At 37.9% G+C, this 17,542-nt stretch overlaps 1 protein-coding gene across 1 annotated transcript in view; it reads right to left on the bottom strand.

Annotated features, from left to right (window-relative positions):
* Positions 1-1,427: 1,427 nt before the first annotated feature.
* Positions 1,428-17,542, bottom strand: part of TTC29 (tetratricopeptide repeat domain 29) — a 115,326-nt gene continuing 99,211 nt past the window's right edge. The window contains exons 11-12 of the mRNA XM_058838830.1: positions 1,895-1,961; positions 1,428-1,512 (exon numbers count right to left, since the gene is read on the bottom strand). Coding sequence (XP_058694813.1) covers positions 1,924-1,961 — 38 coding nt within the window. The 3' untranslated portion in view covers positions 1,428-1,512; positions 1,895-1,923. The remainder of the gene's footprint in view (positions 1,513-1,894; positions 1,962-17,542) is intronic.

The following is a 17,542-nucleotide window of genomic DNA, read 5'->3' as shown; positions in this document are numbered from 1 at the left end:
ATTCAGAGTCCTGTTTCTCTTTCTGGTTTCCATAAAATGTTTACCTCCTTTTAGCACTCAGCAAAGAGATTTGCTGCCTATGTGTGTGCCTAATTGCACGTGGGAATATTTCTGTACAACTTGTCAGCCTCGCAAAAGCCTTCTAAATTAACATTGTTATAACAAGCATGGTGTTCAGACAATAAAGACCTAAAAACAACAGAATAAAATTATTGAGCTATTTGTGTTTAAATTGCATGTATACAGCATTTTGGATCAAAAATAGTCTAATAAGATCTGGTTAATGATACATTTTTACTATTCTTTAATAGGGAGAAACCCTGTTGTCACATGTCAACCAAATACTTGGATTACAATCCTGAAGAAAACTGTGAATTGAGTTATTACTATGGCAAAAGCTAATGCTTGCTCAAACACCATCATAAAACCTGATTATAGGTCTAATGGACCTCGCTACAAACTCTGAGTCTGCAAACCTCCAGTTAAAGAAAGGAATGGTCGGCTACTGGGAGTGCTACAGCTTTGTTTGTTTAGTTTAAAAGAAAGGGTTTGTTTTCTAATATGTGAAATTATGAATCACCAATTTTCCTAAATAAAATTCAAAGGTTCCAAGTCCTGCTTTTATGTGTATTTTGAAAAGTGATAACTTCAATCTTTTGTTCTCTAACTCTACTTAATGCCAACAGCGATGGTAGCAGGCTCTGAGGACTCTGAGTCCTCGGAGGACTGTGAAGACCACAGATGTCAGTGGGTCATGTGTGGAACCCACTGTCAGGATTTTCATCAGCTCAAAATGGACACAATTTTTTTACAGAGTCCAAAATCAGTGCTTCAGATTATTTATCAGAAAGAACCTAAGCAGAATTTTAGTTTACCTGATGTTGTGAAGCACAGAGCCACAGGATGGGTCAGGCTGGGAGGAACCACATCTGGTCCCACCTCCAGGCAGGGTAATTCTACAGCACATGGCACTGGATTGCATCCAAATGGATTTTAAACAAATCTGGTTGTGCTTTGAGTCCAACCTGTGTAAAAGATTGGATCAAAATTGCACCATAGGGTGCCACCAGGCTGGATCAGTTCTATTTCAGCTACAGCTGAACCCCAACCATTATACACAAACTAAAATCACTGCTAGCTCTATGAATAAGTTTTTCTGAAAAGGATCACAATCTGGGATTTAAAGAAAACTTTCCAGACACATTTGAATCTTGATCTTACAAGGCATTGAGCATCTTGGATTCCCATTCACGTTTAATATCTTAACAGGAGGATTTTGACACTTTGGAAGACATTAAACAATGGGGGCACAAAGTAAAAACTTTCATTCTACTACTCTTTGTCTTTTTTTAATATTTATTTCAATAACAGATGCTTTTTTTTTTTTTTTTTTTTGATAATAGCATTTTAATGGCAAAACCCTTGCTGAAATTCCTACTTTGTTACACTGCTCTTCAAGGATCTTCCTGTAGTCATCATACTTCAGCTTCTGAGTCAATAAGCAGGCATCCTCTAGAACAAAAAAAACAGCAAATAGAAAAATATTAAAATGTCAGAAGTTTATGTATATACATTGATATCTACATGTTTTATATTTGGGGTTGGAATCTGATTAATCAGATTTGTTTCTGTCTCAAAGGCTTATTTCTGTAAATTAAAAGTAATTACTCGATCAAAGGTAATTAAATTCTAAAACTGGGAATATGTGTAAAAAAACTGAGGGAAGTGTGAATTCATTAATTTATGAACAGGAAAAATATAGTTATTTAGACATACTAAGACTGAAATGATGTGTAATTGTCTGTCAAAATCAGGTTAAGCATTGATAGCAATGACATTTAGTAAAAATCAGGAGATTGGTATAAAGTCTGTGGATTAAGAGCAAATACTGTACCAGGAAGATCTAAAGTCTTGGACAGAGGCTCACAGAGGCTTTGAGGCACTTGTTTCCTTATGAGGGTCTGTTATTTAAAAAAAAAAAAAAAAAAAAAAAGTGCTTTAGTGTTTTAGACTTTCAACTCTTTTAATGGTTAGAAGTCCTAAATGATTTAATTGAAAAACCTGACCTATGGTAAAAAGCCACAAGAGAAGGAAATCTAAAAAACACAGAGGTGAGTCAAGTAAGACATAATCCTAGAAACACAGAACTGTCAGGGGTTTCTGCTCTCATTTCTTGCACTCCTGTGCAGCAGCTGTCCAGCAGGACAGGTCCGGGTGGGACCAGCTGGGGAGCCAACAAGGGAGATGCATTTGGGAGAAGATGACAGCCAAGGCAGCACTGAAAGATGGCAGGCAGGAGGAACATCATGCAGGGGAGGAATTGAGCAGTGCAGGTGATAGTAAAAGGTTCTAAAATCTTAGAAAATTCGGAGACTTAGAAAGAAAGTTAGGTTTGGAAATCCCTGGGAAAAGCAGGCCCTGAGAAATGTTAGGCCTTGTGCTTGCTAAAGATCAGGTCAAACTGCACCTGTGTAGTCAGTATATGATAAATAATACAATTGTTAGATGTGATTAGATATAATTACAGTTTAAAGAACATGAGAAACAATGTTAGGGGGCTAGGGGGGATCACGAGCAATCCATGCTTGGGTAAAAACAGTGCTTACAATAGAACAATGTAAGTTTAATAATGAATATGTAAGTTATATAATGATAGAGTATAAAACATGTTCAACTCCAAACCAAGTCGGGTCAGATTTGGGTATGTGTACCCCTGACAGCCAGAGCTCTTCAATAAAGCACCTTCATATAATCATTTGTGATTATGTGTGTTCCTGAACGCTAATGCAGGAAGCAAGAGAAGGCTGCCATCTCTCAGTGGGGTTCTCCTCATGGGATGTGATCCAGGGAACAGGTGGCTGGGAGGCCATGGCTTGACTCTGCAGTTCTTGACAGCCAGAGTTCATTTGTTCAAGTGACGCTGTCTCATTCCTTCCTCACTCAGTTTCCACTCCAAACTCCCACCTCCCGGCTGCACTTTCTGCTCCATTCCCAGGGACTCTCCAGCAACACACCTCCCTCTGCCTCATTCCACCCATACCACCCCTGGGGCATTGCTCCTTATTTTGGGAGCTACTGATCTGCTTCACCTCCTCAAATGAGGAAAGTGCACATATATATCTAGTCCACCCCTGACATCTATTCTCCAAGGCTTCTGAGGAAGGCTATTCCACAACATCCCTAACCTCTCTGTTTTAGTGCTTCATAGCCTTATTGCTCAGTTTCTTCCCTAATACTTAAGATAAATATTTATTGCAATTTAAACAGATTTTTCTCTTTCTTTTGAAAGATTTCTCTTGATTTTTCTCTACCTCTTGCAGACATGAAGAGCAATGGAACGCGGTCTTTCACAATAACTCCTTATAGCTTGAGAGACTATTTTCCTTTCTCTAATCTTCCCTTTTGGAGGCTAAGCAAACATATTCTCTTCAGTATTTCCATATTACATATATATCCAAGAATATATCCATATAATATATCCAAGAGAAAGGAACTCATGTTTTCTTAACTGGATCCTCCTCAATTTGTCACTACCTCTTTGTTTGTATGGCATCATAATTTAACTCATGACCAAAATAAATCATCCAGTTCCGGTGGGGGTGAAAAATAATGTCCAAAGCAGTGTCCCTGCTGGTGCAATGTCTGGGACAGATTAAAACTACTGGGCCACTGATAACTCAATAAAATTTATGTTTTGTCATTTCATGAGGTTTTATTAAGTATAGTTGCTAACAAGGACTTTATCCATAGTTGTATGCAAGTAAGAACAGGATAAGTAAATCTATGAAGAATATCTGAGAATCAGTATTCCCATGTGGAGTTTCATTTTGTATGAGGGCAGTGTGTGTGTTAGTGGTTTACTCTGTATTTAACAATGTAGTTATTCCAGGTGACATGTCCTGAAACCAGGCCTAAAGAGGGAATTCCTTTTCTAGCAGACCAAGTCTTAAATGAAAAAAAGATGTAATAAAACCTGCAAAGCTCAGTTTGGTTTAGGAACTCAGCCAGTGGGAAGCAGCCCAGAAGTGCTCACAGGGGTCAGAACTGCACTGTCCCACTCCAGCATCACACCAGTGCAGTGTTACTGCTCTTTCCAGAGGATGTACTTTGGTGGAACAGTGGCTCATAGTGGGTGACTCAAGCCCAAAATGTGGCTGGGTACAGAAAGGTGGGTATTTTCAGGCAAACACACAGAAAATTGTTTCTCTGATAGCTACAGACACTGACACATGCAAGAGACGGTGGGGATGTGCACATGACAGATGGGGAGTTACAGCAGAAATTGCTTTTCTCAGGCACCTTTTGGCCTTTTGCCTTCACACTTGGACACCAAGCTATTATGGGCTGATTAACAGTTCTTCCCTCCCAGCACATATTAAGCATATCAAGGATAACTGATGGACTACTGAGCCATAAATGTTTTCTTGGCATTTGTTTGGCCTATGCTATTTGGAAACAATAAAAGCATCTCATATTCATAATGATAATACATATATACCACCACAGATCACACCATCAAGCATTCTCCTTCCATCTTATTGTGCAAAATGTGGTGATAACATTAATAGAATGTAAATACAATTAATCATAATAGGATGTCCCTGACAGATTATCACTGCTGTTGATAAAATATAATTAAAATAGTCTGGTCGGATTTTCAGTGCAGCTAGAATTGGCATATCTTTCTTCTGTTTCCATGTGTCTATCTACAGAATACTACACTTCTAAAAATCTCATTATTTCATGATGTTTTTGGAAGTAAACAATGCAGGGCTGCAAGTCCTTTACATTATATGATTGGTGAAAAGCCATACAAAAGAAAGAAGGCCACACCCACAAAGACTGAAGCTACAACTAACTCCAGAGAGGACAGGAATTTCAGGCACCATTCTCCCAAAAGGTTATAAAGAAAATGAAGCAGATGACACCTGAGATTGCATGCCCATGTGATGGGAAATCATTCAAATCCAAGGTTTACGTTATCCAAAGACTGTTGGACTTTATTAACAAGAATTCCACTGAAAGCTCCATGAAGTGATGATGTCATACGAGGACTGTTGTTTCAGGCAGATGAAACTAGTTTAAAAAAAAAAAAGAACATTTTTTTCAGGAGAATGACAGAAGTAAGAATGAGTGTAGCACGCATGAGATGATGACCCAGAAACCATTATTCACTGTGTTTTCCAAATTAAAAATGAAGTAGGGTCTACTGAAAGTGGGAGGTGGTGGACTTGGATGCAAAACAGGGGCTTCTTTGTGCACCTCCTCACTGGAACTCCCTGCTGCAGGATGCTGAGGACGCAGTAGTTTTCCATGGGCTCAAGAAGTACGATGGCAAACAAATAGAGGGAAACCCCCAGCCTCTCCTATTCCTTTACCATAGCTCACCTGCTTAAGCAGAATCCTCCAACACATCACCTCCCACAAGATATGGTAACATGCTGTTATGCTCTCACATGGATTCAGGTGTGTGTACAAGACTGTTTGCAGCTCCTGCTAATGAGACTGAACTCTGACTATAGTGTACATACAAAAGTAGCAATAAAAGGCAACACAGCATTTTCATCACATCCATTTTCCTTTAGCAGAATTACTTCCACATATTCAGATCCACCACTAGCCAATACTGCATTTTTTTGTCAATTAAGGGAGCGAAAGCAAGACTGTCTCAATGTATTCCAATGTTGGTGCAACACAGCTGATGAGATATAACTCATTATTGTATTTTAAAATTTACTTGCATTTGTAAAGGTCATGCAGCTGCTTTGAGTTATATAATCTGAAGAATGATGTAATGGTGTAGGAATAGAGATAGAGCAGAAAATAATATGACTGCCAACAACATGCTCATCCCATACTTGTAGATGATCTTCCTATGTATTTTTCTGTCTTAGTAAATGAAAATTAATGCAATGCCTTTTAAAAGCATGTTGGGCCTACCTGTTTAACCATGTATCCTCTCTTGATTCACTTGGAATGGAGGCAGTTGTACTTGGAGGTTTTATTAATATGAAGATTAATGAATTTGTACAATTTGGGCATGCAAAGCATTTCTATCAGGCATATTCCATTTAGAATAAGCAGTAAACCATATATAAGGGTTGTGTCAAAGTTTACTGAATAGGGCCCTTGGTAGCTAATGTAACATTTCTCCAACAAATCAAAGGTATTGTTCTATGCTCACATGAATATACAGTAGCCATTACCTTAAATTTAAAACTCACTGTGAGCAGCAAACACACTGTGGGGATATGAAGGCCATATTGTATCAGTGGAGTCTGCAGAGATTTTCTTCATATGGCTTTGCCTGGTTGAAATATACGTTGCAGTTGAAAGCTAAAGGGATTACTTTTGAATAGTCATCACAAAGGTTGATTATATTCGTATATCATTTAGCTGGACCCTGCAGGCTATTATTCCATTAGCTGTGCTGGCCCTGCACTGTCAAAAAGTTGATCGTATAATGTAAAAAGGGTCCATGCTATGTTAAGGTATGTGGAGTAACTTGAAGCAGTAATCTTTTAAGAGCAGTACAGCTCTGTACTTGAAGGTAGATTGCATTTAAAATAAATACCCTCAAAATGGAATAAGTACAATAAACCTACCTCTGTTTCCTATTTTTCCTTCTCCGAATAAGCTGTATGTAATTTGAGCAAGTTAATTGCACCAGGTAAGATATTGGCTATGGAGTATTTTTTCATGCTCACAGCCAAAGAACTAGACCTCAAAAATAGCTGCGTCTTTACGTGAAACCCTTGCGGAAATGAGGTTTCTGGTGAAATAGTTTTGCTGTTTATGCCTCCCTTGCACATGCAAACACACACACATTTTCTTTCAGTGCTTAATAAAATGGATCTTCAGACGGTTCCATTATGTGGATGCCTTAATATTATTTTATGCTAAAACATGGACAGCGCATTAGATTGAAAGCATCTTGCTGTTGCAGGAGGCAGAGCAATCATGGACTATCCCTAGATAGCAAATGCTCCCATTGGGGAAACAACACCAACACGGGCTAATGAATCACAGCAGTTATTAATCACGGGCATTTGGAAAAGCCACGCATAATAGAGATGGACTCTCAAGATAAGGAAGGCTAGAAGGTGGGATTGAGGAAAAGACCAAAGATCATCCAATTGCATTTTAGAATAAGTTTATGGATGAATGTTTGCTTCAGTACAGTTATGCCTGTGCTTGCCTCTGTCTTTCTAAGCAGGCAGAGAAAGCCACAATTTAGGCAGCTCAGTTCTCTCAGCTTTCAGATCCTTGAAGGACAATTTGGCAAAAATAAATAAATAAATAATAAACATGCACATACAAGACCCTTAGGGCTTGTGGCCTAGCTGGAAGTGAGACAGAGCTTCTTTTATTAGACAAAGTTGTTTAATTTAGATCATAAAAGCAAGAGTTGGTTCTCTTTCAGCACACCATATATATTATTCAGGGCAATGAATGAGCCTTTACGAGTACAAATGGGAGCCTTTAATGAACTACAGCAAGCACTTGAGCAGGTAGGTTTCTCTGAATAAAGGCTTCACAGGTGGGCAAGTTTATGAATGAGAAGGAGAATTTATTTTATAAGCTTTTGAAGAGCCTACTCAGACTACGGAACTATAAGGAAAGTGCAAGGCTTTTCTGGTTTGGGTGAGAAAACCTAACAGGAGTATGAATTTTTTCCTGACTAATAACTTCCATTATTTACTTATTCATATAACAGTTCTCAGACAAATTAATATTCCTCTCTTACATAGTTTGGGTGTGTTCTAGATGTTTGTACAACAATGGAAACCACTCTTGATCTTACATTTTTCACTTCTGTGCATTGTTATACATTCATCTGTGATATCTTTTGCAAAAACCATTTGTTGAATATCAATTTTAAGTAACAGCTCTATCAGGCCAAATTGTTGACTGCAGAAAGAACACCAAGGATTTTTCTCAAGGCCAAAATATGACACCATGTCTTTTGTGTATCTGGAAGTTAGAGATCACAAGAATTCTACACAAATATTGGCAACACAGAAAAACAGCTTTGGAAAATTATTATCAAGAAGATCACTTAAAATATGAAGAAACCTAAACAAAATCACTGCCAGTTTTTAGCTTATAGTTTTACCTTTACCATCAACAAATTCTACATTAAATCCAAACTCTTAGCTTAAAATTTCACTACAGCATCTTGTACAGTTAGCACAAGTTAGGCAGTACAGGCTCTACTCTGTACTTGCCATTCAGTGTCTTGACACTTTCTCAAAGTTCTCCAGCAACACAAAGCAGGTGAGCATCTGCCCAGTTGGTTAATCAAAGTTTCCACGGTGCAAAGTAGACAAACTTTACAAAGTGGAATTCCTAAATGGCCTAGAGAAGGGTTTCTTTTCTTTCAGCCCCTGTCCAAGTGCAGAATGATCACAACTGGAAGCTACTTGCTGTCTCCTAAAGACAGGGCAAGTCCTGGGGGGACCTGCTGAGAAAGTAAACTTCAGAGCAAAGGGTGTCTGCTTACTCTTGTGGTAGAAGCCAAACTTGCATTTGGCCACCCTGAGGAGTTGGTGAGGAGAGAACACACAAGAAGTACAAAAACACTCTATCTCTGCTGATGTGAGCTATCACTAAAGATTGAGCCTGAAATCTACTCAGAAATCCATATGAAAGGAAACTCTTACCTTGCTCACAGAAGTGCCATTTCATTGTCTCAAAGAATGTCTGCCAGTATTTTTAGAGGCATTCCTACAGACTTTCACAGAAATGTGTCTATCTCAAAGGTATCAAAGTTTTAACACACATCTTCAGAGTTATGAATGAAATCTACTCTCATTGCAAAGGGCAAAGAAGCAGTAAGTGGGCTGATGTTTCTGACAACAGATTGGTCATAACAGAAGCGGCATGCTTGCTCCTAATTTGTGTGCAGAATTATCATGGCTACTTCACTTTAAAAAAAAGCAAAGCCAGGTATATTGGGTGCTCAGTAAATAAATACAGTACAGTAGCTGTGAAAACACAGATTTCAGGCACAGTGGCAATTCTGACACCAATTTATAAAAAAGCCACTACACTGAAAAATTTTTGCAGTCTTCCCCCAATTGATTACAGCCCTTGTACTGTAAATTGTAAATTAAAATACTTTTTCAAGTAAAAAAGTTTGAAATACTATTTTAATTGTAAAATGAAATACACTACTAGAGAATCTACTTTTTGCATTTAACGTGCAACTTTTGTGTATGACTACACATAAAGCCTTGTCCTTTTTCCTTTTCTCAGACATAGTGCAATTTATCTGTTAAGTACTTGGTATAAAGGCACAATTAAAACCTACAAGACAGCATAGCAGGACGGCTCTTACCTGCCTTTTGTGAACACCACTTTCTACTCATGGAGCAAAACACTGAGCAGAGGAGTTGCTCACTGGCAGTGTGTAATATTTATTTCCAAATATGCAGCTTGATGTGTGTTCAAAGGACCTGACTGTCACAGAGTGGTTAGCACCCCCTTCTCTGAAATTCAGCTTCCTCAAAGGTGTCCCAAGGGAGGAGAGCTGGGAAACAGATTACTTAAACACATCCTCTTGCTTAACTGTATGCCATGATCATACTGAGGTTCAAATACAGTATCAGACTACTCTGACTTAAAATATCTCTGATTTTAGTTCTTTTTGCTTTATCTCTGTATTTTGACATGAGTGTCCTGTGTAATTTTATTGAGAGTTTCTTGTTCTGCAGCTTTCATTCTTTATGTTCTGGTTTGGCTCTGCTGTTTTCTGGCCTCTGAAAGTTTACCTCGTTTTCTGGCCTCTAAAAGTTTACCTCTCTTCTCATAATTACATTTGTAAGAGCACTTTTTCATGGTTAAGACTCAGCATCTTCAGTGATGACTCTGCCTGGTAGCTTGAAAACTGTTTGTCATCTGAGGTCTCTATAATGCAGGTTTTTTTGCCTTGCAAACTGTCTTCTAAGAGTTTAGCCAAAGGTATCATCTGGGTACAGAAGCAGAAGCCAGTGTAGCAGAGAAATCCCAGCAAGGCATCTGCTACAAGGGAAAAAGGAATGCCATGGAGATTTTTTTCTCCTTACCTGACTTTAGCTTTACATCTTCTAAGGCACCTCAGGCATGACTGCATCCTCTCTGGCTGAGGACATGCAGGGAAGTGTCTGGAAAATGATATTCCTTAAAAAGAAGGTACGGAATCCCTTATGGAAGTATCGATTTTCTTGTGACTGAGCTTGTCTGGGGAGAATATTGCTCCCCTCTAAGACTGAAGCAAAGTGCTTCTACTTATCTTTTAAAAATAACCAACACAACCAGCTGCTGGAAATAAAGGTTTGTGCAAGGTCCTTGCAGTGACATGTGCTGACTGACACTCATGTGCTATGGGACACACCTCTACCATGGGCACTTGGGAGAATCTTCTTTGGGAGAATCAGCCTTTGTTGCTGATTTTACCAACAGATTGAGACCATACAATCAGAGATCAAACCTAATTCTCTTCACCAGGCATTGGGAACAATACTTTTGCTGGCCACAGCAACACAGGGTGTTTAGTTTCTCCCTCCTAGTTTTTGAATTTACAGCCATGTTCTTCCAGGCAACATGTGACAACTTGAAAGGCCACTACTTGTCTTTACAGATAAGTAGAGAGCTCCAGCTTTCACGCCAGTCACCCGCTTCTTTTGATGAGAAATAGATTCGCATGAAAAAAAGATTACACTGAAAAATGGAAATGGATTTTCTGTTTTATTAGCAGTAGCACAAGACTTGTGAGCTACTTTAGAAAGTTACAGAACTACAGAGACTTTTTAAGAAAAAGCCAGCAGAAGCTAGAATTTAAAAATAAATGCTCTGGCTAGTCTGGGCCCAATTCTCAAGGGATGCAGCCCATGCAGCTTCACTGAAGTTAGCATGGTTATGTCAGCTTTGCCAAATTGCTTCAAAACAGATCTTTCTAGAAAACATTTGACTTCAAAAATTCTAAATTCACTTTGAATTATGCCATACCAGTCACATTGTTTTGCTATAGGAACAGCAGAGATTAGAAGCATGCAGCAGCAAGCAAAATATCTTCAAGAAGTAAAAGATGTCACCCTGCCACTCCACTCCTTGACCACAGTGATTAGAGTTACCAGCAGGTACTCCCAGTGTGGCAGGCTCTTAATGGAGCTGAGGGGAGGAACGGACTTCTAGGTGCAAGGGAAGGAGAGCAGCAATGAGTAACCTGGCTTATTCTGGATTTTTTCCACAACCACAATGCAAGGGGAGAAAAGGAAACAGGGTTATTTAGATGTTGCTGCTCAGCTGTGTCCCTCACAAAGGCACCAGTGGAAGTGCAGGCACACACCAACTGCTGCTGGTTTGAAATGCTCTCCTAAGATGAGAGAAACCATACAAAGCCACCAGCTGAGAAATAGGGAAGGAGTTTTTCCCCAGGGCACAAGTCTGATAGGGATTCTGGCAGATATTATTTTTTTATAAACTGTTCCCACAGTTGAGGAAATCTGTTATGAAATTATCTTCGATTTGAAAATATCATGGTTTCCACAAATTCACGGTGAATGAATGAATGGTGAACTTGAGATGATTTCAGGTGTCTGAATCTATTACAGACTGGGGGACCCTTTGGCTGTGCCATCATGGCCCTTCATGGGAGGATGTGAGAGTCTCTTTGGAAGCTGGGTAAGTTCCAAGCACTAGGTAGAAGACTCTGGGTACCAGTAATTTGGTAATTTAACATCAGTCTGTACTCAGATGAATATTTGGTGCTTTCACATCAGGTCTTCCTAATAAAAACAGTAACTGGCTTAAAATCCATGCTCGGATCTGTATGTCGTGATCAAACCACAGTCCTACCTCATAGCAAAGCTCACAAGGTGTAATAGACAAAATTAATTTCTATAAGTTGGAATAAGACAGCCCTACTTAGAGGTTTCAGAGTCTCTAGGCCACAGGCAAGCCTGCCAGGCATGGCAGTGGGTAATAGCCCTGGGAAGGTTTCCTTGCCCCACTTCAAGTCTCCCTGGTGGACTGTTTTCTGTGGTTCTATTTAATTCTTAATCTCTGCATCTCTGTTTAATTCCTAGCTGCTTTAGAGACCTGTTGTAACACAGCAGTTAAAAAAATATATTCACATGTACTGCCAGGCCTCCCCAAAGAGCACTAACTTGACACGTAGGCCGTGACAGCTGGGCTTGGACTACTAAGAAATCTAATCCAGGGTTTCCATCATCTCAGTTGTTGCCTTTCTTTCATTACAGTTTGACTCAGCCCCTAATGGATTCAGCTTTATAAAATCAGAAAAAGAGGAAAAGAAAGCAATTTATTCATGTTTCACTAGAGCTCACAGAAGACATGAATTTTCTCTAAAAATGCAAATTATTTTGTGCCACACAAGTGAGACTGGGCAGCTAAAGCTCTTAGAGGAAGGGTCTTTCCCAGGGCTAATGTTTTTATACCCAGTGATTGAATAAATCGATCCCTTTTTTATCACATCTTTTCTGCTCTCCTTTTTCTTCAGAAGAATGTAACCAAAGGTACCAAAGCACTCTTTTTAATTCTAAGAAAACTGATTATGCGTGTTAATTTTGTTTTTAATCCCAGACATATCAAAATAAACACCACAGGCATGCGTAGCAGAAATCAATATCTCTTAAGCATCAAGTTAGTAAAAACAAGGATTTAGTAAGAATCCAAGTTGTAAAAGACTAATGTACAAACTAAGCCCTTATTTATGTAATGTGCCATTATACAAGCTCAATATAAACCTGAAAGAAACTATTCCAGAAGAGCAGAAATGGTTTACTTGCACTGCATCAAAAATGACCCCATAAGACCTCCTTTACTGGGCTAGCCCAGATATTTAATGTGAACATATGTTTTTAAAGGATTTCTTGTCTTATGTCCAGTCATTCTTGTTAATTCATGGGACAGCATACTGCAGATGTGCTTTTTTCTGTGTTACATAGAGCAAAAATTACATTTAACAAGTGCAAGGTTGGTCATAAAAAATAAATAAAAATAGACTCTTAAAAGCTGGAAAATCACAAAGTGAAGCTATCAGTCATTCTTATTGAGAAGGGTGAGGACAATGTGAAATAAAACTTGCACATCTATGAAGAGACATTCCTAATATGCCAGCACATGCCTGTTATTTCCCATTCTCTATAGTTGCTTTCATTGGCCCAATATTTCTTCCTTTAGGGTAAGCTGTAGTGCACGTTTGATCTGGATTCCCTTTCTAGTCATTGACTTCCATTTTAATACTAATTAAATTAAACAGTTTGAACCTACCCGCAAATTTGTTTACTGAAAGAAGAGAGAAGTTAGTTTTTGTGTGTTCTACTTCTGGGGAAGAACCTTAAACTGCATGTTTGTTTATCAGTAGTGTTATTTGCTCATATAATTGTTTAATATGCTAATAAAATAACTTTCAGATTAGTTTTCAAATAGTAATCTAAATCTAAGTATCAATTTTTGCACCTTATCCATATGCAAAATAATCAGACCATTATGATGAGTATTTAGTTCTCTATGGTTTTACTCCTTTCTGAGTGCAGAGGTGAGAAGCAATACCACTTCAAAAAAAGGAATATTCTCTTCTACTTCTTTGCTGACACTAAAAGATCTCAATCTTGCATCCATTAATTGTACTTTTCTTCCAAGAGTTGGTATAAGATGGCATTCAGAAAGAGGAATCACTCTGTCTCCTAGAACATTGTTAGTTTAGAGACCCCTAAGTTCACCTAGATCAAAAGTATAGACATCTCAAATACACATTTCCTTTATATATTTACATTCAAATTATTATTATTTTTAATGGCAAAGTAGCTTCACAATTAACAATTATGTAAAAGGCAAGTTTATTATGAATTTTTTTTCTGATTTTCTAGGAACAACATGTCACAGATAGAAATAGTTACAACTCAGTTCCTCACAAGCTTTTAAGTAATGCTTTAACAAAAAAAATATATTTTTATAGCTTCAACTGAAGTTTAATCTCACAAATTATTTACAATTCAATAAAGACGAGCTTTATTGAATGCAAAACAACTGACATCTTAAAAGTCGTTTTAGTAGAGAAGTTTAAATTATGAAATGAGAGTTTATTTTGAAGAGATCTGGATTTGAAGAGTAGTGTCTGGATGGACAACTAAATTTAGTAAGACAATGCTAATTAGTGATTTTGTATATAATATATTTGTTAAGGACCTACCTATTCATCAAAAGTAAGTGTAAACAAACAACCTAATATAAGCCAAACTGGTTCAGGTCTAGACTAAATCCTGACTGTAAAACTTCCCAAGTCCCTTTCTTAACCACAGGGGGTATAATAGCAATCAAAGTTTACATTTATACCTACATACTTTTATGTATTTTTTTTATAAATGTATGTCTTCACTATATACAGACAGTAAATAGAAAAAAACAGCAGTCTTAGGGCACTGAAATAAAGGTTTAAAAGTTAAGCTGTTGAAAAAAGGACATTAATTTTTTTGTAATTTTTTTTTCCAGACATTTAAATAAATCATGACATCTTAATTCAAGCATACATCATACACTTGTGAGAAAATATGACCTGGCAGAAATGTAATATGCCAGCTTTGAAGATAATTTTGAAAACCTCACACAACACACCACAGAGCACACACATTGCGTCTGCTGAAATTTCCAAAACAAGCCAGCAAGCCTAGAACCTTTCAGGACTCCTTCATAAACTGATGAAAAGGCAAAAATGAGCCACAAAGGATCACAAACTGAATTTTTTTATATTTCTCTCAAATCTCTGCCACTACCTTTTGGGCTACCAGGTAAAACTTTCAGAAGATACAACTCTTTCCATCTTTAAGTGCTGGTGCTTTCTACTGTTTCACCACATTTATGCATTTCAAACCATTTCTGTTTCTCCCTTTCCCTCAAGTACCCAAAGCCTTCCAGGACACTTTCACTGAACTATTCCCTCCATTTGTTTCCCCAAAGAGAATGTTCTTCCAATATCTAATGCAGTGGTATTTGCCTGATTCTGCAGACAAGTTAAAGCAATATCCTTGAATAAGCCTCTCTTTCTATTCCCATTTCAGTTAGGATGTTATCTCTAAATTCAAATAATGGCACTTTGCTATCAAATCAAACTTCATCTCTGATCATTTAACCAGTGCTGTGAGAAGAGAAAAAGGAGTGAAGTCCCTATCAGGAAAGCATTGCAGGGAAAAGATGAAAGAAAACTCTGAAGACAGCAAAAATGTGAAAAGATGATGAAGGGAAAAGGAGTGGAAATGGTCATTAACAATACAGATTTTTTTTCCCCAAAAAACCAATGAACAAGACAACACAGGGAAAACCAGTAAGTGACTAAAAGTTTAGTAACCACATGATGTTGTATTCTGTCACAGAGTACTTGGGAAACTTCCCCTGAAATTTGAAAATGCAAGAAGGAAGGCACAGATGTCTCTAATATACAGCTCTCAATTAAAAGCAGAATCAGGGCCTCTGTAGGTTGACACAACTGTCAGAAATTCCCCTGGATAGCCCAGGAGGATGTAGCTGTTTTGCAATCACTCTGTATTCTCCTCATTTGCCACTGACACAGAAAGCTGCTCTCTGCTACACCCCACAAACATCAACTTGAACCCCTCACTGCACCTATGAACAGCTGATGACTCCCTGGCTTTAAAGTGAACTCTAATGTGAACTTTCATGGTGCCAAGATATCAGAGAGAATTTTCTAAAATGCAACAGCTGGAAGTTTTCAGGGCATGGGCATAAAACTTAACCCAGTGCTTTATTTTATGATGACCACACAAAAACAAGAGAGCACTGATATCAGGTATCACATCTCCACAGACTGCATTGTTTTCCTACTTCTATTTGTGCTCTTAGAATGAAATAGTGGGAAAAAGCACAATTACATATCTCTTTTTTTTTTTCTTTCCCAGAAAAACAAACACACCACAAACAAGTCGAATGAGAACTCAAGGAATAAAAGATAACAGCAGAAAGGCGAAACATATTCTTGGGATGGTGGTCACTAAGGAAGACCTCCAGCAGAGATCAGCATTTTTGTTATCTAGATAAGAGAGGAACAGTCCCAAAACAAAACATTGTTAGAGTAGGATTAGAACAAGCTGAGAAATCAATCAGGCAAGAAAGTAGTATTTGCTCAAGAGGTTTAAAGGACATGTAACAAAGGTATTGCTTAAAATCAGCCTCAGTAGAAAAGCGACATGAAGTGCTAAACAAGACATTAATGAGAACCAAGAATGTGCCATGGGAGGAGAGACCAGTAAAAATCTGACTTTCATACCAGGCAAATTAGCTACAACTCTAAGAAAGGATATAATCATAGAAAAGTAAATTAAAATGTTATAATGAGGAAAAAAAATCAAGGTCGCTTTTCTAGAGGTCTGCTGAGGTTATTTTCTTTTGAGGAATACAGGAGAGCTGAATGACTATTACCTGGTTGATTAGATTCCCAGAATGCTTCAGATATCTTTCCTGGATTAACAACCGGTTAAAGGTAGAAAATAAAGATAAGAATAGATGGATTGATTTTCATTATGAGGAAACATCAGTAGTGAATTCAACAGTGATCTAAGGCAGAATTTGTACTGTAAGCAATTAAAAAAAAAAACAACAACAACTAAAAATGTTAGTGAACAGGGTGACAGAACCTACTGCTGACAAAAATTTATACAGGATGATCAAAATCAAAACTTTAAGGAACTTCAAGAAGAGTTTATGGCTGGGCAATAAAGCATCAGATAGAATTCAGCATTGATAAATGCAAATTGATGCACATATGTAAAATGTCTTTTATGCACAGGGAGATTGGAAACTTCAGCTTGATAGAAAGATGACTGACAGCAGGATATAAAGAGATGTATCTATTTTCACGAGTGCCATGGAGAAAAAGAGTGAGAAATGATAACTTACTTTCTTAGAGCAAATATTGAGGGGTAACAACTGAAGCTGCAAAACAATGGGCTGGCTAAGGGCAGATCCAAGGAAGTTGCATTTTAGCTGCCAAATTCAATGGGGTACCTTGGCTGCCAGTTATGTAACAGAAATGCACTGGAGAAGTTCATGGATAAATACAGAAAAGCCTATTAAATATAATGGGATCCTAGACTCACCTTCTTCAAGAAGTCCCTTGTTACTGAAGATATGGAGAGAATACCACACAGAGCTCTTCGTCCCAAATTTCCTGTTTTTATATTTTTCCCTAATCTGTTAGCCACTGCCGGACAGACTCCAGGCCAATCAGGCCTTTGATCCAACTTACTACAGTCTTTTTTCCATATATCATCTTAGTATTAGAAAAGCATAATCTCTAATCATGGACATTAGAGAAGGGTTAGCATAAAAAACCTACAGAGAAACACTTCCAATTGTTCCATGAAGGAAAGAAGACTTAGATGACCTCTGCTAAACACTACCAGGGGTTTTCATCATTCTCATCTTTTGGTGACTAAAACTCATTCTATAAAACCTGACATTGTCTGAACATTAACATCTATTTCACTTTCATTCAGAAGCTACTAACGAATGATGGTTTGTGAGT

This window comes from Poecile atricapillus, chromosome 4 (genome assembly GCF_030490865.1).
Source record: "Poecile atricapillus isolate bPoeAtr1 chromosome 4, bPoeAtr1.hap1, whole genome shotgun sequence".
Classification (NCBI taxonomy): domain Eukaryota; kingdom Metazoa; phylum Chordata; class Aves; order Passeriformes; family Paridae; genus Poecile; species Poecile atricapillus.
This window is presented reverse-complemented; position numbering and strand designations above follow the sequence as displayed.